The 21,736-nt window shown below is 39.7% G+C and overlaps 1 protein-coding gene across 4 annotated transcripts in view; it reads left to right on the plus strand.

The window, feature by feature from the left end:
- The first annotated feature begins 550 nt into the window (after window positions 1-550).
- The window catches only part of LOC105559514, a 54,194-nt gene continuing 33,008 nt past the window's right edge, over window positions 551-21,736 (plus strand). For 3 of the 4 annotated variants that reach the window (XM_012007864.1, XM_012007865.1, XM_012007867.1), the window contains exon 1: window positions 5,556-7,007. In XM_012007864.1, the coding sequence (XP_011863254.1) occupies window positions 6,827-7,007 (181 nt within the window). In that variant the 5' untranslated portion in view covers window positions 5,556-6,826. Of the gene's footprint in view, window positions 1,043-5,555; window positions 7,008-21,736 lie in introns of those variants that run through there. The other variant, XM_012007866.1, reaches the window with a different exon arrangement.

The raw sequence follows: 21,736 nt of genomic DNA on the forward strand, positions 1-21,736 counted from the left end.
GATCGAATGTGGTCGATTATTATTTTTGCAGCACTCTGGAAGAACTCGTTTTACCTCGAAATGCCATTAAGGAAGATTACTCAAAGCGATTGGCAAAACATATATATAGCTTTGCATCGATAAATAAAGGAGATAATTGGTATCTTCGTCGATTTTATATAAAATTTCACAGTAAAAAATCTTTCGTTATTTAAATTGTGGAGATCTATTTAAATGTATGTTGAAACGTTCGAGTAAATCAGCTGATGATGAAACTTCAACAGCTTCAACGTTTTATTTTTACAATACGGAAACAATTTTATAATTGACTACGAAATCCACGCGGAAAAAAAAGACGTATCAATAAGGTCAGTGTAATTTAAATAAAACCGTTGAAACAACATCAGTAAGTATTAACGAATGAAAAACATCAGAGAGCTCTCTTAATAATTTGGATATTTTCAATGCTTAAGTTCAATGGATAAGTTCAATGCTTAAAATTATAATGTATAGCAAATACAATTGAGTGAATTATTTATGTTTGTGGCAGTTCGTGACATCAACATTCAATTCAAGCAACTTCATTCTTGTTTAATTCAACAGCATTTTTCGCCGTGCATCAAGAGAGCGTAAAATTTAACTGAAACATTAAAAACTCATAAAATTAACATTTTTTTTAAATGTGCGTGCATTTTAACATAACAGAATATAAAGTCTTCCCTCTACCTGAAACATTTGTTTATTTGAAAAATACTTCTGTCTAAAGTTGAAAATAAATGACAGATATTATTTTGAACTACAATCGCTCTACCCTTTGAAGTTCGTGGCGATGAAGCAGCAGAAAAGTAGATCACGCATGTTTGACTTTCTACTTCATTTTTGTCTGGCGCACGCATTGAATGCAAATGTAATGTAAATTACAATTTTGAATATGTTAATGTAATTCAATTTAATACAAATTCGTAGATATATGAAACGCGACGTTGTTGTTATGATAAAATGCGATTCTCCGCTGCGCAAACTATTGTATTTCTGAAGATTGAATGTCACGCTGAGGGAACATGTAAGTAAACTTCGGTGGATTACCACACATTTCGCGACGTCTCTGCGAGGGTTCCGCCGTTTCCTCATCCCGTTAATGGAGCTCAGCACGCTTTTACGTGAGCAGAAGGATCGAGAAGCGCGTTACATAAGACTCTGCTCGTCGGGCAAAAGTGGGCCACACTGGCATTACAAACCTGACAAGTCTAAGACTCCTTTTTTTCTTGCTCTGGCCACTTGGCTCCGCCCGAAGGGATCTAAGAAATTGATCCTGCATCGTCGTTACATTTCTCTCGATAGGCATCGGGACGCTGACACGAACGTCCAATCATTACGCGACCCTTTTTACTTATTACCCACACAGCGTTTATGTCAGAAAGATCTGCTTAAGATATCTACCAGATAAATAGAGATGTCTGTTGTAAGAGGTTTAAAAAGCATCTTGTTTTGAAATTTCTTACATAAGATATCTGAAAGATATACAGGGTGCTATGTAATACCCTTCTCGCTTCTTATTTGCGGATGGAGCGGACTAGACAAATGGCCGATTTTTTCACTTCCTGATAAAATTATCCGGAGGTTAATCTCGAGTTTAGCCAATTACGTGCCTGGATCTGGTAGTTTATCTCCTGGTTAACTTTAACCGCAACATAACTGGATGTGAAGAAATCGGGCATAAGTCGAAAAGTCCTCTACCATTTTGCAATTTTCGAAATAGTTAACGAGTTATTAATTCTTGAAAATCACTGTCCTAGCCCGACCTATCGCCCAATTCAAGCGCCCGACGAGATGCGGCCGTCCCGCGATCTGCACACGGGGAGTTGCTTATTATACGTAACCGATATACCGTGTGTCATGAGCAACTCCCCGCGCGCCTAGCAACGCCGATCGCGGGACGGCCGCGTCTCGCCGCGCGCTTGAATTGGACAGTAGGCCGGGCTAGGACAGCGATTTTTAATAATTAATCATTCGTTAACCATTGCGAAAATTGCAAAATGGTACAGGACTTTTCAACTAAGTCTAATCCGCTCTATCAGTAAGTAAGAGGGGAGACGGGTGTTACATAACATCCTGTATTTTGAAAGAAGTTTAATAAATCTCTTCAAATCGACATTCAAATGTCATCTTAAAAATGATTTCTATAAGATATCTCCGAAAAATGCTCTTTATAATGTCTATTTAATGCTAATATGGGAAGCCTGTCAAAGTTCCCGCTAGAGGGACGCGCGGCGTAGCGCTTTCTGGTAAGAAAAAGCCGCACGTGGTGTTACAAATTGATACACCCGCATGAAAGTTTTTATCTTTACTCTGATGTTAAAGTGAGTCCTTTTACTGTACGATCTCTTGTCTACGCTTGTGTGATTTTCCTTCATGCTATTTCTATTCTTTACATTGTTAAAAATTTCTTTTGAACTACTTGTTAAAAGGCGTTGTGTTTTAAATATCGTAGAACATATGTCTTATTGACATTATAAACATGAACTCTTAAAGTTGTCTAGTTTGAGGTGCAACATCGATATGTATTATAGGATAACTCAAAAAAGTTATCTATCCGATGACTTTTGAAAGTCTTTCATCTGCAAGTGGCGCATAAGAGCTTTTTCTAACTTCATTATGTTGTTTTTCTAAAGGTATTTTTGGACGTCTAGATCTTAAAACGGAGAGAACATTAAGAGATCTTTCTATTATCATCTTGCTGCGTGGGTACTGATTAATAGTCGCCGCGTGACACAATGAAACAATTACAATAGCTACTTATCGGTCGAACGTGTCAAGTCCAGCTTGATGTTTTGAAGGAGATTAAACACGGATTGCTAGAAATAAGTAGGTATGTTGCTTTTCGGCGAGGAAAAGCGTTAAGTATATCGCATAATCAATGAAGTTATTATTAGGTCATAGATGGATGTTATAAATGGACGGATAAAAAGGAAGCGACGCTTTAATCACACGTGTGTCCAGAATGAAAATTGAATGATAACAAGCCGGGAGATAAATTACATTTTTGTTTATGTGCAATATTAATCACAGTTGATTTCGGAAGAAACAAAACTAATTAATATTAAAATAAGTTTAAAAGTTAAAATCATTTAGACACTAACATCCTGTCTTGGCTCTGGTATCCTTTATTCTTCCGAACTGTGGATTTCACGTCAGAGCCTTGTGAATTTTATTGTTTACAATTAATATTAAACTAATTCAATAAGTCAAGTTGCAATATACAACGGATCGCATGAGCCCATGCAATACCTAACAGAATTCGCGCAACTAAGAAGGTAACGTACAATGAAAATGTGAAATGCACAATTATATAGCAAGAATTTCGGCTCGCAATATTATCGCATGATACGAGAGCGTTTCTCGAGAAAAGATCGCGCTAGATAGGTATATTCGAGTGACGTTGTAATAGCATGCACAATTAACGTCAAAAGCGACCCGGCGACGCAGCATTACATTAGTTGACATAATTATAGCACGCCCGTGTCCCATGTGACCAGCCTGTCCGCCGATAATTATCACCTGAAATTGATCGCGTGCATGATGGACTAGTTAGAGCGATACTGGAACCCTACCCATTAAATCCCACCTACACGAGCTACAAAGACCTTTTGACAATTCACGCGCATCTCTCTGTAATTGATCGCCCGAAAAATGGAAAGAGATCTCATTGTATATGTCTCAATCATGTAATATCTAATTAATATATCTCATGAGATCCAATTCTACAAATTATTAGAGCCTCAGAGATTTGACACTTTCCTCGAATGCTCGACGTTATCTATTGAGATCTAACTAAATCTATAATTAAATGTCCCGAGAGAACATAGTTAGATCTCAATAGATAATAACATTGAATATTCAATAAAAGTGTCGGATCTCTGAAGACCTGACGATTTTAGAATTGGATATAATTAGATATTACACGATTGAGACATAAATTATTACCTAATTTTATTGCCTGGAAAATATCGATCATGTACTATACGTCCTCATATATTTGAATCCAACACAGTGTTGAATCCAATATATTTGGAGCAACGTAAAATATATAATTTTTGGCAGCTACAACGCAGTTTCGGACGCAAGCAGCTTTCGGATACGTCAACAGCAGGTGTTGTTTCCACGCTGTGAATTGTTCGTCGCGTATAATATTATGTGATATATCTGTTTGTCTTAATAACGCATTATATTATTTTTTAATTTGCGCTAATGTGCAGCGTACTTTATTTCACGTCTCGTATTAATCACATAATTTTCTTCTGCTATCCGCAATATTAATCTTAATTGGCAGTCATTTCATGTTTGCAGGATAAGCAATGTGTACGGCAAAGTTTTGCTGACGTCGTAATGTGGCGAGCCATCGATCAAGGAGCGAAATTATGATCGCGCGGTTAGATCCAGGGTTTTCACGGAAATACTCGTATGCGTCATCCACCTATAATGCATCAAGTCCCATAAATGATGCAGATGAAATACCGAGAAAATATGCCTAACACCAAGTAAATTCTTAAATATAGAGAAAGTGTGCGTGAGAAAAGGTAATTTAGAAAATATTACAATTCAAGTAAACAATTTCATCGAATCACTCATTGCGATTTTATATCTGCACAGTGGCCGTGGAGAAACAATTAGAAAGCATTAGAGAATAAAAATAATATTTGCTAATAATGATTTGTTATTCTTATTAATTGTAAGTCGCAAGAAAGTTTGCCGAAACAAGTTTCGACCAAAGAATGAAGGAAGGAGGAAAAGAGATCAATAAGTTTAATTGATTTTTTATATTAACGTTTTTAACTAATTGCGTTGATGTTGGCATAGTATTGTCGAAACGTTCGCATACATTCGCATATTTAATTCCATAAATATTATATATATTTTTGCACTGTCACCCTTAACGGTTCGTTATTATTATTATTTATGGCCTTTGTTCTACTATTTGTATTAATTGATTTTCATTCAAAATTGTTAACGATAATTTAAGATCTGTTCCTGAAATTGACTCGACAGAGCTCCGGCGACAAAGTAGATTTAATTCTGAAAAAGAGCTACGATTTGTCATTTTACCTTTTAATTACATATACAGGGTGTGTTGTGTAATACCCGCCTCACCTCTTAATTACGGATAGAGTGGACTAGATTGAGTCGAAAAGTCCTCTACCATTTTGCAATTTTCGCAACGGTTAATAAGTTATTAATTATTAAAAATCGCTAATTGAGCCCGGCGTACCACTCAATTAAAGCGTGCTGAGAGACGCGGCCGTCCCGCGATCGGCATTGCTAGGCGCGCGGGGAGTTGTTTATTATACGTAGCCCTTGCTGTGTCTCATAAACAATTCTCTGCGCGCCTAGCAACGCTGGTCGCGGGACAGCCGCATCTTAAAGCTAAATCCTGATTGGCTCTCGTAAGCAATCCAGTAGGAAAAGTAGTATCGTGTGCCGTTGGCTTAAGACAGCGATTTTTAATAATTAATAACTCGTTAACCATTACGAAAATTGCAAAATGGTAGGGGACTTTTCGACTCAGTCTAATTCGCTCTGTCCGTAAATAAGAGGTGAGGCGGGCATTACATAACCCCCTGTGTCGCATATTTGGTTTCTTGTTGATAAAAAATTAATTCGAGTTGACTCGGATTATCGTAGAGATCTGAAAATGCAAAATGTTTAAACTTTCGGCACGTCAAGCCTTTCTCGGATCCTCCGTAACCCGTGGAGCTATCATCATGCCGCTTCGTCTCACTTAAGAAAGTGATTGATGAAGAATCCGCCATGAAGAGGCGAAGGATCCACGGTTCCGAGACTGCATCGTAATGGCATTCATATTTACGTAGCGTGGCGAAATCGCCGTGTGCCGCCGGTCGTGCGCCCCTTAGAAGCGGGGTGCAGCGCGGGGCGCACGGTCGTGTTCCACGCGCTGCGTCATGCCAGCGTGACCGCGACGACTACGACGACGGTGTCGCCTTGCGTCCTGGTCGGCCAAGTGACGACGGCCGCGGGTCTTGCCCGAGAAATGACTCAGAGGCACCGCGCTCCGTCTACGCTCCGGCGGCGGCGACGGGGTGATTGCGAGGGGGTGGATGCCGCGGAGCAACGTCGCCACGCCGCGCCGCACCACAGCTAGGCACATCACACCGCGCGGCGCAAGGGCCGGCGCGGCGGTCAAAGGGGGTGGAAACGTGGCACGGCCGTATTGCGCAGAACGCCGGCGCTCTGGCGTCGCGACGACCCTCGTCGGGGTGAGTCAGGCCGGTCGTTGCTTGGTTGCCCGCGCCTTTCCGCCACGGTACGCGGCACAATCGCACGGTGCACGATACGGCGCGACGGCGCGAGCGCGCGATCGTCGGTCCCACCATCTCTCGCCTACGTCCGGAGTGCGCCTCCGTTGTCGGATCCTGGAATCGCGCGCGCCAAACCCTTCGCGATCGGGCGAGGGAGTCTGGACGCGCCGGCGGCGTGCCGCTCTGAGCGACCACGACGACGACGACGACGACGACGACGACGACGACGACGAGGGCCGCTAGATCGCGAGAGGCGCGGGGGGGATCCACGCGGCCGGAGGACAGAGCGATAGAGAGGGAGAGACAGAGAGGAAGAGAGCTACGGGCAAGTCAGGTTCCGTGGCGGCGACTATGCGCGTCATCGATCGCGCGCGCCTCCGCGATCGGCCGGAGATGTGATACCGGAAGTAGGCCAGGCAGGGTTGACCTGCGTGGGCGTGCAGGTACGCCACGTACGTGCTAACGTGCGTGCGTGCCGTGCATAGGCCGCAGGTGTGCTGCGCGGGCCCGCGGGGGGGCCAGCAGTCGTAGAGATGAGCGTCGCCGCGACCATCTGCCCGTCGCCGACGTACCCGACGTCAGGGACCAACCCCTGCTGCACCACCACCACCGCCGCCGTGCGGCTGCTCTGCGTCGTCCTGGTCTCCTCCTGGATTATCCTCGACCAGCCGGCCCTGGGTCTGCCGGGTCCGTCGGAGCTCACGACCGCGAAAGGTGAGACCCCTTTGAGTCTGAGCCTCTCTGCGCGCCACGCGACGCCTTTCGCGCGTCTCTCCCGTTTACCCCGCAAGTAAACACGCGTGGCCAGGGATAATAGCGATTTTTCCATCGGGAGAAATCGGGGCCGTTTCTATCACGATTTATATTCCACGATTACTTGCCGCGCTAAGCGTCTTCGCTAGCTTCGCTCGCGGAGAGAATCTTTTCCTCGAATTTATCCTGAAAATCATGTAATCGTGGGACAACGTGGCACTTCGGAGAATTTTATGAAAATTTTACCATACATTCTACTAGTATATTACACTTATTGTTAGTATACATTTTACTAGTAGAATAAAATTGCAAAAACTCTCATACAGTTGTTCCAAATGCCAATCCCAGTGAGAACACTAACGTCGAATCGACGTCGATGGAGTCGAAATCGCGTCCCAACTGTCAGTTTTCGAAAATAATTCAAGTTTTGGAACTGCATTTTTTTATAATAAGTTTTGTATTAATTAAGTTAACTTGGCAGTTCTCGCCCATAAAATGTTGAACGTAGTAATTTAACACAAAAGGTACAGCCAAGGCTTGATTATTTTCGAAAACTGACGGCTGGAACGCGGTTCGACCCCATTGACGTCGATTCGACGTTGATGTTCTTGCTGGGATGTTGTCCCACGATTACATGACTTTTCAGGGTGAATCTTAAGAGAAAATTCTCCCCGTGCACGCGATAACTCGACAATATACTTGAACGGAAACGACTAACTATACTTATATCAATTTTTCTGCGCATATACGCATACTGTTAATAATAACAGCTTGAAATATTTTAAGCAAGGTGTTGTTTACACTTTGTGCTTTCCCTATACCGCGCAAGCAAGGATGCTTGGTCTATTATATCCATGTAATGGAAAACGTAGACACTGTATATGTAACTTTGGCATTTTTCATTTAAATTCAAGTCTAATTTAATGATCGATCTTATTAACATTTTATGCTTAGCTTTCGTACGATTTTCAATACGTAATATTATAACATCAAGTGCGATCTTCAGATCGAGTAAAAGAGGAAAGATCGAAATTAAGTGATAGCAGATTCCAAGTGACAATGGAAAAATGTAAAAATTCTGAAGAGGCATTTAACATCTGAAAGATTAATAGAAAACGTTTTAAATCTTTCTGTCTCTCCTTTTAAATGAGTATTTCTGAGATTTTGTTAAGGTCGCGGAGTTGATGATGATATTGCATGTAAAGAGATAAGTACGAGCTATAACATACATATAAATAGCTGTACCAAGTACAGCCATTGACAAAACTATTAGACATCCTCCTAATCGTTGTACCGTACTGAATTTAATACGTGGAAAATTTCTCTCTTTTTTTTTAAATTGTTTAATAAAGCGTCCGTTGCTTCTATGCAGTAAACAACTTTAAAACGACAAAAATCTTCCTAGTATTAAGCGCGTTGTGTTAAAAATCGTGTTGGTATTAGTTAAAATGGTTTTCTGACTATTATTGAAACCTGACTAATTGCAGCCTTACAATACAGGTCCTGTAGTAACAGGTAAAAATTAAAAGCTGTCGAAATTAGCACGAACGAAACGGCAAATAACAAATTACGAATAATAAACTGCGAATCACGAATAGTGTGGTAAGTAATAACTCGAGTGTCTAACGAATTTCTGCAAATTACGAATCACGTATCACGTATTACGAATCGCGCATAGTGTGGCGCTAGCTTTAGATTCAGTACAGTGTACGTTGGAAATCTAAGTGTGTTACTTTTATACACACATACGTGTAATTTGGTGAAGCACTTTTTACACGCTTCTCTCCGTTTAAAATCACAACATGCGACTTGACATACGTTATTTTACGTTATTTCTTGCAACTTGAAAAGATTATTTTTAAACGGCAAGAAACGACGATTATAAAGTCGCGATTTTAAACAGAAAAACTAAATTACACATATACGTGTATAAAAGTAATACACTTATAGCGAAGTCGGTTGCTTATACACCCACAGAAAAAATTTCCGGATCCAATGCTATTAAACCTCAATGTATCATAAAATAGGATCGATATAGCGCCAATCATATTTGTTATAGAGAAAGGAATATTTTAATCCTAAATGAAAAATTCTAAAATCTAGAATAAAATGAGACTATGTATCGTCTTTTGTCGAATATAAATATAAATATAAATATCGCGGTGCGAACTTCGTGCGTTGTAAGACGGAGGGAAAGTTTATTCTAAACGCAAGAATACATGTATAAAGTTACTCTTGTCTCAATATGGTAAGTCAATCTTTTTAATTCGATAGAGGAGAATAAGGATTGTTGATTTTATTTTGATATTATCTCACTTTTATACTAAATGCGGTTGCGAAAAATATAAAAGAATATTTTTGTCTTGGTAACAGAAATCCTCTCTGAGGGTGCGCTAGTGCGCACTGATTGTGAGTGCACACTAAGGCTTGTTTACAATCAATGTTTGTATCGTCTTAAATATCTCTTGAAACATTTCTTAGCTAGTAAAATGATCTGTGTAGCGTCCATACGGGTCTTTTTTTTGCTAAATACTCTTTGAACGTGTATTTAAAACAAAGTTAAATATAAGATTGGAATTTTCTTTGCCAGTGTATTGAAAATCAAATAAACTTAATTTAGTGACTTATCTGGCATTTATTATATTGGTCACAACGACGTTTCGATCGCGAATTGCGATCCTCTTCATGTTAAAATGCGTAGTTGACTAATGTGGACTATGTTATAATTCCGGAATCTATAAATTTAAGAGATATTCACTGTTAGTTGTAGATATGACTGAATGCTTCCACATTAGTCAACTACACATTTTAACCTGAAGAGGATCGCAATTCGCGATCGAAACGTCGTTGTGACCAATATAATAAATGCCAGATAAGTCACTAAATTAAGTTTATTTGATTTTAAATATAAGAATTGACTATAAACCAGACTTGGTGTGCACTCAGTGCGCAACTAGTGCAAGCAACCAAATTCGCTACTAGATTTGCAATATAATGATCAGGTGGGTGCCTAATAATTTTGCCTACCCGGGGAAAACAGCTATATATCCAATTTTATCTAATTGCATCAAATAACGTCAGATGTGACAAGATTTAATTAGATTATATCCAAATTTTAATGCATCCATGTATAAGTATATCAAATTATATGTGGTTGGATGTAGTCAGATGTTTATTCCGTTTTATCTGACTATATCTGACCACATCTGATTTGATATACTTATAAAATGGATGCATTAAAATTTGGATATAATTTGATTAAATTTTATCATATCTGATACTTTTGATACAATTAAATAAAATTGGATGCAAGTTTTTTTTTTCCCCCGGGCATGGCTGTGAACGGGTAGCATTATTATCGTACCACGTAACGCGTGATGAGCCAAGTAAGTTTTCAAGATTTTATTCGCTCGTTCACCATTCGATAAATCGATGTAGTTCATTAATTCTATAACCCGCATTAAAATGGACGCGAAAAGCTTTGTGAAAAAGCTTGCTTTACGAAGCGAATCAAGTTATTCTCTGCGATATCGGCATTGCTCTGGCACTGATTTCTATAATTTCTCTTGCGTGTCGTATATAATGTTCGCGTCGCGCGAAGACTATCGAGGAGCGTCTGGTTAAAACGCGAGAATATCCTCCCGATCAATTCGGCGACGTGCGGTAATAAGACCTCGCGTTGATTGCTCATCGTCGCTGGCAAACGTTGCGTTTGTTGACACGTATGGCATTTTGACATCGCGACAAACATTGCATCAAACGGGATATATCGATGACAGCGCGAAATGCGGGTCGATGCCGACGGAGGCAGAATGAAGGGAATTCGCCGGATTTATCTGATTAAACTTTCAAAAGTTATAGACCACGTGTTTGCCGACTCCGCCGACATTTCGAAATAAAAAAAAAAAGAAAGAGTATTGATTGCGGCACCGTAAATATACTTGTCCCTCGATCCACTCGATACACACTTTTTTGCGCGATTTACCCTTCACATTTACGTCCCTCGCAAGCCCTACGGAATGAGAATTGCTTCATTATTTCGGAGCGCGCCTTCTATAATTCCCTGCTATCAAATACGCGGATGCGCCTGAATAAAAGATCTCCACGTAAATAGAGAGTGAATTGTGAGACGATCTTTTTCTTGCAACATAAGAAAATTCCGCGCGGCTATAAACCTCGCATTAATGTATTAACGGACACGCTTAGAAGATCTTATTCTCGCTACCTGGTCCGGAACACGAGAATTAGGGTATTAGGGTATTAGCATAATCTCCATAGAAAGTTCTGAAACTGCATAACTCTAGTCCGTAACTGGCATACAAAAACTTATTATTTCCATCAGTTGATCTTCCTCATTCCGACGTCCCTGAAGCTTATACGGATCGGTCGTCGTAAAAGATAACGGACTTATAGATAGTCGGAATGTTTTTGCCCCGAACAGTTCGCCGCATCTTTTTTCAGGAGGAGTTTTATCTAGCTTTCCGACAACCGTCATCTTTTATTCATCCTGATCCGCGCAGTTTCCGCAGGCTAACACAATTTCGAAAAGAATACGAGAGTTCTATGCTGAAAATTTGTTGGTTCAGGGCTCTACTAACGATCCGCATTCATAACTCGTTCAATTCACCACGATTTGTTCACGTTAACGCGTTTCTCGATAGATATACATTCTCCGGCAATATTTATAGAAGCAGGATATTGGAAAATCCTTTTTGTTTCGCTTAAAATTTTTTAAATTAACCCCGATGTTGTGGAGAGCAACATTAGTCCTCCGTGATTAAATTTCAAAGTGCAAGTTGACATTAAATTGCAGCATATCCGACTGCAAGTCTAGTCGAGGTTCGCGATCTGTAGTTGTTGCACAAAATTGAATGGAGTGTCATTTATAAATTATAATTGTGTTTTCGATTGTTTTGGAAAAAAAATGTTATTTATTAGCTCCAGGTCACAGAACATTAGCATAAATCTCATTCGCAGGCACACGGGGAAAGAAATGCCGTTGAATTAAACGAAAATAAAGTTGCTTGAATTAAATGTTGACGTCACGGGCTGCCACAGACTTAATAATTCACACGGGAAAGTTCTTTTAAAAATCGACCGAACATACTGGCATAAAAGTGATACATATTTAAGTTACAACCTCTTCATCGGATCCTTTTCAAATACAATCTGGTTCTAATCCAAATTGGTTTGTGATGTTCTTGAAATATCCCTTCTTAAATGTTGACACCATTTTTTCAGGTCTGTGGTGGGTAATCAACTAAATTGAGCGAAGTTCTTTTAAAAATCGACCAAACTGGCATAAAAGCGATATATATTTAAGTTACACGTAAATAATTCACTCAGTTGCATTTGCCACGGATTGCGATTTGAAGCATTGAACTAAATAAATATTCCGATTATTAAGACAACTATCTGACGTTCTTCACTCGTTAATACTGATGTTGTTTCAACGATTTTATTTCGGTTACACTGGATCTTGGTGATACGGCATCACTTTTTTTCCCCCCGTGTGTGAGAAAACGGTAGTTACAATTGCTGCCGTGAAGAGCACGGTGCAACAAGTAAAAACATTTGTGATATAACAGAACCTGTTGCGGAGCGAAGATTGAAAAACTATTCACGTTATTAGAGAATTTAGTATGCCTCGTCTATGCCAATTTATGCGCATAACGCCAGTCAGAATAATTGTAACATTCGCTTCGTTTGGATAATTATTCTGATTGAGCTCTAGTTTACTTAGGATCGTGTTCCTAACGACTCTATCTCATTTAAACCGTCGCGTCAAATCAATGAAATCGGAATACACTCAATCCCGCCCGTACTCTTTTCTCCGTCTCTTTTTTCCTCTCATTCGCTTTTGGTATTGATTTGCCGGATTAACGTTAATCTTCCAGATCAACTTTCTGTGCTTATTACGTGCCGCGGAAACAGTCGTCGAATTGTCCCTGATGGAATTGACGGAATTAAGTCTAACAATTTCTCTCTCTCTCTCTCTCTCTCTCTCAGCTTAATTTATGTTCCGGTGAAATTTATGTTGTCTCATCACTCATCAAGAAATATAATTTGAGAGCGAGAAGAAGAAAGAGAGAAAGAGAAAAAGGGACCTGAACCTAATATTAGAATTTACAACAACTTTGGAGCATGCAGAGAGAATCTGAATTAAAACACAACTCGTCTTACAATATATAAAAATGTTGATGCATTTTACTTTAATAAATCAATACACAGAGGAAAGTCCCCCATTATGAGATAGGCTTCTAATATGAGACAGCGGAGTTTCTGCTCAATTGAGAGGAAATATCTGCTGGTTCCACGAATTTATTGCCCCTGGGGTGAAATCTGTTTAGTGGAAAATTCATTGTTAGATCGTGTGATCGTTGCGAAAGAAGATTTGTCATTGAATTTGGACGTTGAAAACCTACTATCTCATAATAGAGGTCTTTCCTCTATCTAATATAAAAAATGTAACATAAGATACAAAAATGTCTTAAATAACTGGCGAATGAACATCAAGCATAATTTACAAAAGAACTTTCGCACGTTTCACCTGACCAAACATCTAAGGGTGTTTAAGCGTCGCCTGAAGGGCTATTTTATTTCTTATATGTCCTGAATGTACTTTCTGAAATTCTGTTACCAGTACGTGTCGCCTTTGTAAAGCGATCTGTTTTACTTCAAGAGATAACATTCTTTTTCTTATTCGCGCATGTGTGTACACGGGAAAAAAGATGCTGTTGAATTAAACCAAAATGAAGTTACTCGAATTAAATGTTGACGTCACGCGGGCTGTCACAAACATAAATAATTCACTCCATTGTATTTGCTATGGATTGTAATTTTAAGCATTGAACTAAATATTCAGATTATTAAGACAACTACCTGATGTTCTTCATTCGTTAATATTGGTGTTGTTTCAACGATTTTATTCCAATTACACTGATCTTGTTGATACATCATCTTTTTCTCCGCGTATATTCTTATCGTTGTGCTTTTTATCTGTTGACATTTCGGCGTTGCCGAATTTAAATTGATTGCCTCCGCGAAGTTTGTGACTTAAACTGTGCCCAAGTATGCCAAGTTAAGATTCGATTCAGGTTTTTGCTAACCTTGATCCGTAACTCCTTCCCAAGTGGTCGCAACGATCGTGTGCAACTACGTTTGCCTGACTGGGGGAATTAAGAAAAGAAATTTGTCATCTAACTTTCTCGTTGAAATTAAAAAGAAAATAGGTCACGGGTGCAACCATATGAAAGTAACTGTTGGTATCTCACGACGGGCAATTCGCGATAAACAATAATGGACAATAAACAAATATTACTAAATATAAACAATAACGTTTGAGTAAACATAAACATTAAAGTTTAAAGCAAAGAAGGCAAATCGCGCGTAAAGCGAGAAGATACGATAAATTGTTACTAAATTGCGATAATATTAAATTGCTTTCCTTTTAATAAAAAGTTCTCGTGTGCTTCAGAGCACGTCTTTATTTCCACGCTCTGGTTATGTTCTCGTAATAAAGCAGAAATGTCGCCGCAACCGATGACAAATAGCTCTCGGAGAATAAATGCAGGCACGTTGGCGGCATCAATTTGTATCCATTATTGACGAGCCGTACTCCTCAGACTCCTGCTCGCGACAAATGGTTGCGAGCTTGTTTCTATTATTCCCGTCATATTAGCGCAGATTTGCTTACGAATGTGGAGACGGACGGATAAATATCGTCTCAATATTTGTAGAAAAAGATTGGTCTCGGCGGCCGAATTGATCGAACGAAGTTTATAGTTTATACGTAAGCCTGCGATGTCAATGGATTAACCCCACCCCGCCATCAAACTTTTAATCAAAAGATTAGGTCGCGTTTTACGAGCACAGGTCTGACGTAACGTGCTCGTGAACATAACACAGTCGGGTCATAACCGGGTAGGGGGGGGGGTACACCTACAAATTGCTCATAGGTGACTACATGGTATCGACGATAACGACGCATCAGAGTTTATGAAACTATCGATTTTGATTTTCGGATTTTAATCCGTGAAACGGATAATAGCGAATTCGGTTGCACGCATTAGTGCGCACTGATTGTGAGTGCATGCTAAGGTTTGTTTACGGATACTCTTGAAATATTGTTTAGCCAGTAAAATAATCTGTACAGCATCCGCACGGATTATTTTTTTTTTTTTGGCTAAATACTTTTTGACCGTGCATTTGATACTAAGGTAAATACAAGAATATAAGAATTGCAATTCTTATATTTGTTAAATATAATATCATATTATTTTTTGACCGTGTATTTAGCCAAAAACAATATAATAATATTATATTTATAACAAATATACAAACTTCAATTCTTATTTTTAACTTTGTCTTAAAAATATACGTTCAAAAAGTATTTAGCCAAAAACAAAAAAATTCATACGGATGCTGTACAGATCATTTCACTGGCTAAAAATATACTTCAACAGTGTCTGTAAACAAGCCTTAGCATACTTGCCAGTGCGCCTTAGTGCAACCAACCGAATTCGCTACAAGTCATACGACGCAAATGTTAAATTGCGAAAATGCGAGGCTGAGTTAAAATTAATGATCGCTCGAACGTTGCGATACGGGAAACAAAATCACAATCGCTATGTGGTGCATATACGTAAAAACTTTCTATTCGATCAGGTACAAAAGAGTTGTCGTTTTTCTATAGCGCTTTGTATGGAATAAAGTTAAAAAGCTGGAATTCTTTAAAAGGGGAATTGAAAAATTCCATTCTAGGTGAAAAGAAAAATATATTGCAACCCGAGGCGACACGGTGCTGCTTCGATTTTGCTGAAATTTTATTTTCAGTTTTATTCGACAAATATGACGAATACTTCGCACCAAGCTACAATTGCGCGTATGTCCTCGTTATTGCGCCAAATTTCGATGTCACATAAAGTTTACATTTATCGCCGCATCTTTGTCGCGTACAGGAGAAACTTTGCAGATTTGAAATTCGAGTACACCGCGGTCGTATCCCCATGTCCATGGCGTAAAGATACAAGGTGAAGCAATCTGATGGATGCGCAGTGTCGACCAATCAGAAGTGGCCCAAACTACCGAATTGCCCAATCAGAAATGTGTCCCAACCTTCAAACTGCAAATCATTGCGGTTGAATGCAGGAACAGCCAATGAACAATTTGACCTCAAAATTGGTTACATGCGCAACGTTTCACCCTTGTATCCTATCGATCGCCTCGGGGGTCCAAAGGCCACTCTCTTTTCATGTCAATGAGCGCAATTACTGGAAAAACAATTTCGGCAATCGCAAGATCCTCCCACGGCGATTCCGCGATCAAGTTTCACGCGTCCGATGAAGTTCACCCGTCTTATAAATCCGTTCAAGCTTGATGGCGACCGACCTCGACGGTGGCATCGTGCCAAGCCAATCTTAAACGGGCTTGTATCGACAGCTCCCCGCTGTATCGTGGCAGGCGCATCAGGTAGGGTGCGCGCGGTCGGAATAATCTCCCACGAGATGAACGCGAGCGACAGGCCGCTTCTAGATCTCCCGGAGTCGAGACCGGTGCTGGCTCGTGCACATGCATAGATCAGTTATCGAGATAGCGTTAATGATTTTACCTTGCGCGCATTGTTCAACGCTCGGCTTGCAACTTGACATGACAGTGGGCGGCTGACTGTAAACACTGATAAATCGGACTTCCAGCGGGTTACGTGAATGGTTGCGGGCATTAATGGGATGCTGGAGTGATTCTGCACTTTTGGCACCTTTTGCTCCTAGAACTATCAATTCGTGAAAACATATGTGTAATATACAAATTATGTGGCTTTTGTGTACAGGCCGACAGTGTCCCACTATTCAGATTAAGTGAAAGAACAGCATGGTATCATTGAAATTAAGTTTAGGAGCTTAACAAGAAGTCTATTCACTCGAATAAGTTACACATTACTTAACCTATAACTTATTTGAGTGAATAGATTTTTTGTTAGGCTTCTAAACTTAATTTCAAGGATACCATGCTGTTCTCTGATTTAGTGATCCAAATAGTGGAACACTGTCGGTTCGTACACGAAAGCCACATAATTTGTATATTGCACAAATGTTTTCACGAATTGACAGTTCTAGGAGCAAAAGGTGCCAAAAGTGCAGAATCACTTCAGCATCCCCTCAAGTCCTCAGAGAGGTCTTTTAAACCTTCGCTGCTTTTATTTTTTCACGATATGTTTTTCCAATAACCTCGGGCAAATGTTTCCCTTCTCCCAAGTAATTTTTAAAACTTACTTAAAAAAACCCCCCGAGGCTATTCCTCAATAATGTTTAACTTAAAATTATCGACGTGATTTCTCTGTTATTCCGCTTGTTGCGCAGAGTGGGTCTGTGTAATCAAAATTGTGATAAGTTTAGTAAGTTGAAGGGGAAAAGAAGCAGACGTATTTTACATAACACTTCTACTTGGCATTGTCGGGCGGCTTCAGACGTACGTACCTTCTGCAAGACGCGCATTCATATTTACCGTGGGAAAAGACGTACCGGAGACGAGTTGCGGTTTTATCTCCCCGTTCCATTTCATACTTTCCCCCACGGATTGTAAAGCCGAAGTTACGCTCACGTCGAAATGTGAAAGATACTGGCCGACTTGCCACTCGACTTTGGAAACTCATAGCCCAACTCTAGCAACAGCTAATGAACTGTTTAGATAGCTAACACCGTGTGAATATTGCACGAAAATTTCCGAAACGAAAATCGATCAACGTTTCTACGCGCTTGGACGATATTTGAATTTCTTCCAACTGCGCGAGACGAAGTGACTTTTGTCGGGAACGTTGAAACGTGATCGCGATAGTTCGGATTATAATAAAAGCAACCGAACGTGACATATGCGAGGCGCTAAGTATAAAACACACTAAATAGATCAATAAACGACAATAACGTAGCCCTGTATATATAGCTGTTATTTATTTACGTCATGCATGCGGCACGTAGCACTTTTTTTCCGTTGCGGTTCGTCACAGTACTGTGTAAAGATTAACTTAAAAAAAAAAAAACGGCATTACCTCGGAAATCCCACTTGCCACGCTATGATAATTCTCAAGGAAATCAGCCTCGCGGGCGCCGCTGAAAGAGGCGTTTTATTTTGCATATTCGAAACGCGTTTGGCTCATATTTTCGAGCAAAGTCTGATATAAATTTCCTAATATATATTCATGGAGACAAGCGCGTTGTGTTCCTTCTCGTTGCAAAAAAAAACATCGGTTGTCACGTAGGGAGGATAAAGTGTCTGCTTAGCTGCAGAGACGTGAAATTTTAATCCTGTCGGATTAAATGCCCGAGGATTAATCAATACTCAGATTAAGCAGCGGAGAGATTTTCAACAATTATTATACTGATTCTCGTATGCCTCTTTACTCAATCGTCGTATCTTGGGATTCACGATCCTGATAAATTATGTACAGTATAAATTATTTTCTACAAACAGTTTATTTACAATTTTTATTATCTCTAGCTCGAACGAAGGACACTGAGAAATGGGGTCTGGGCTTACTGCGTCTTTTTCACGAAAGTACCATTGAGGCTTTTATTCTTTTCACGTATTTGCTATTTGGTTCGATTTCGAGGGATAAAACGATTCAACGTCACGGGAATACGGGAGGTTCCGGCGAGCTTGCTCTTTGCTTGAGATGCACGTGTTTTTCCGAACGACAGAGAAGTCAAAAGGGCGTCCCAAAGAATGCCCGCAGGATATTAGAATTTTCCTTTCGTCTCTCTGCGACTAGTCTAGTCGTTTGAATTCGTTTTCCTTTCTAACCATTGGCACACGTAATTTCCTGACGCTTGTGCGTGCGTGGATCAACCTTGACGTATCGCATCATTGTGCCTCTACACTGGAATGATCGATATCAGAGATATTATGTCTAGAAGCACTGCAGTAATCACATCATTGAACTTCTGCGACGTAGGTGCACCGCGTGGTTCAGTTGACAAACTGACACGTTAACACAAAACTCAATATAAAATTCAAGGTTCTAGATTGGAAGGTTTAAAATGCACATAACACGTAGCCAAAAGGTCACCTGATACGTATTTACGTCTCTCTCGAAATTAAATGCTCTCAGTTGCGTGAATTATGCACCCATGTGTCCCATATTCCCTGACTTTGTCGATTTCGTTCATTATTGATAAAGATCGCTCTGATAGCAAGTACCTTTTCTCAGTTGGACCGCCTACGAAATGGCATCACGAGGGAGAAAAATACCTTTCTTCCCCCCCCGCGAGATTTTATGTCCGATTCACAATATAATTTCCGCAGTATGGAAAAGTCAATTGTATCTTCTTTCAGAAAGTATCTTTCAGAAAGTAGCGTAGTAGGTCTCTACATCGCGAGAAAGTAGACCAGATGACACACTTATTTCTGATATAACTTCTGATAACTGATATAACTCAATCGTAGAACTTATTGCGCTTGTACAATGAGATTGTAGACCACTGCCTAATAACTGCATAGATAAGATATGCTCCACTTCTCGCAACTGCTTTAGCCCGACTTAAAGACAATGGTTGATTCCCGACATTAGCTGTGTCGCAGTCATTCAGGGCCGGCCTGAAATAACAACCTGTTTCACTGTGACTTGCCAGTAGAGATCGACGTATTAGATGCGTATTACAGTATTAGACGCGGCGGCAATACATTTTTATTTACAATATTTACACAACTTGCGCAAACACTACAGCCTTGGCCAAAAGTATTTGCCAACCCCCTTCAGTTCTTAGAAATGTAACTTCTTGTGACTCCGGCCAACTATTTTGTATATTGTTACGTGTCGGCACGCAATAAACATTTCCATTTTTATCCAATGTAGAAAATTGCTAGACGACGCTTGGCTGGCGAATTCTAATTAAGGAAATTCATTGGGAAAAACATTACCTCAGCCAGGATTTGAACCTGGACCTCTTCCTACACTCTAGGCGGGCGTCTTACCGATTCGACATGCCTCAGTATTTTTCGCAATGAATTTCTTTAATTAGAATTTGCCAGCCAGGCGTCGTCCAGCAATTTTCTACATTGGTCAATCACGTACTGGCGTTAAATAATTCTTTACGTTATTTCCGGTTTCGTCAACTGGTATTGTTTATTTAACGTCAGTGTTCTCTCGACCGTACCTGGCATTTTCAATAATACAGAAAATTTATATTGATATTGTTTATTTGACCTGAATGTAAAATAATTTAAAGTTATCAAGGTTTCACATAGGCGGCAAATATTTGCGGCCAAGGCTGCATATAGAGCGCTTCACGTTTCTTCACACTTGTCCTCACCTTTTCGCCCATTAGTTATTTTATTCTGCGTTAGGTATTGTGATATTGCGGTTCCAGCTTTGGACATATAACGCCGTACATTTAAACACAGCGAATGGTCGACGTTCTCCTTTCGTCTCACTTATTGCCCGCAGGATCGTTTTAGCGAGATACTTTTGATCCCGCGTCGTCTCGGCTCTTCTTCCCGTCGCGTTGCGTCCTTCTTCAGGAAAATGCAGACCCCCTCGTATTTATAAGCGACGGCTGTCGTTTCCTGCTGAATTATGTATCGCGTTATGCGCTGGGCGAGGCAGTCTCTGTGGCTTCCCTCCTAACTTGAATGTAAAAGTTTAAACAACGCCGCGCAAGTTTTAATCACCGTCAAAGCATCGATCGCTGAATGTTGTCGCATCTTTTCGCTTCTAACATCGGTAGCGCTTGTTATTGCAGCACGGGCGGTGTTTTTTTTTTTTTTTACGAGGTTACGCTTACGTTTAATGGGACATCGATATTTTTACCTGTTTATTTATCCGCGCTGATATTTATCCGAAAGATATCGAGTGGTGTGTTTCGCTGCCACTCCCGGTCTCTTTTTATTAATAAAAAAAAACACGTTTTTGCAAAAATGCATGTATTTTTTTCCGAAGAAACCCGATTTACAGTTAATCTTCTCGCGAAGATAATCTTTTCGAGAGAAAAGGTTACTTAGAGTTGAGCGTTTAAAATTGAAAAGTATTCAAGCAGCAATTGTTTGTAAACAACCAACGCGATTTTATATAAGAGCTTTTGGTTTAACTTTGTATTTGTTTCACAATAAGTCTGACGTGAACGCGATCTCCTTTCTTTCTCTTCCAAAGTATAAAATAAGAAATTGTCTTCAAACTTTATTTTATTTATTTATGTAGTTTATTGCAATGCACAATAAACGTTCAAACGCTGAAACATCAGCAAAAATTGTTGAAATCTCACCCAAAAATGAAAGAAAAGAAACAAGAAATAAAAGAAAATAAAATGACGTGCACACAGAAAAATACACAGAAAAAAGAATATTCTTCTTTTGAAAATACGATTAGTTGCAACGTGAAAATCTTGAAACGGGATTATATTGCGTTAAAGGAAGAAAAACTCACTTGAATGAAGCGATTTTATATAATTCAATCGAGAAAAATATATGCTTCTTATTTAAGAAAAATATTCCTGAATGGAAAGGAAACGATATTGGATAGAAAATAACATATTTTCAAATCGAAGATTATAATCAAGATTATGATTAAAATGATTTTGTTGCCAAAATAATTATATGCATTCTTGAAGTGACAATTACAGTATTTAAATAAGACTGTGTTATTCTTGGAATGTAAGATTATTAAGTGCTTCTAAGGAGATGTATTACAGCTTGTTGCGTAT

The sequence above is a fragment of the Vollenhovia emeryi genome, unplaced genomic scaffold, assembly GCF_000949405.1.
Source record: "Vollenhovia emeryi isolate VEMERY1.0 unplaced genomic scaffold, V.emery_V1.0 DF939266.1, whole genome shotgun sequence".
Classification (NCBI taxonomy): domain Eukaryota; kingdom Metazoa; phylum Arthropoda; class Insecta; order Hymenoptera; family Formicidae; genus Vollenhovia; species Vollenhovia emeryi.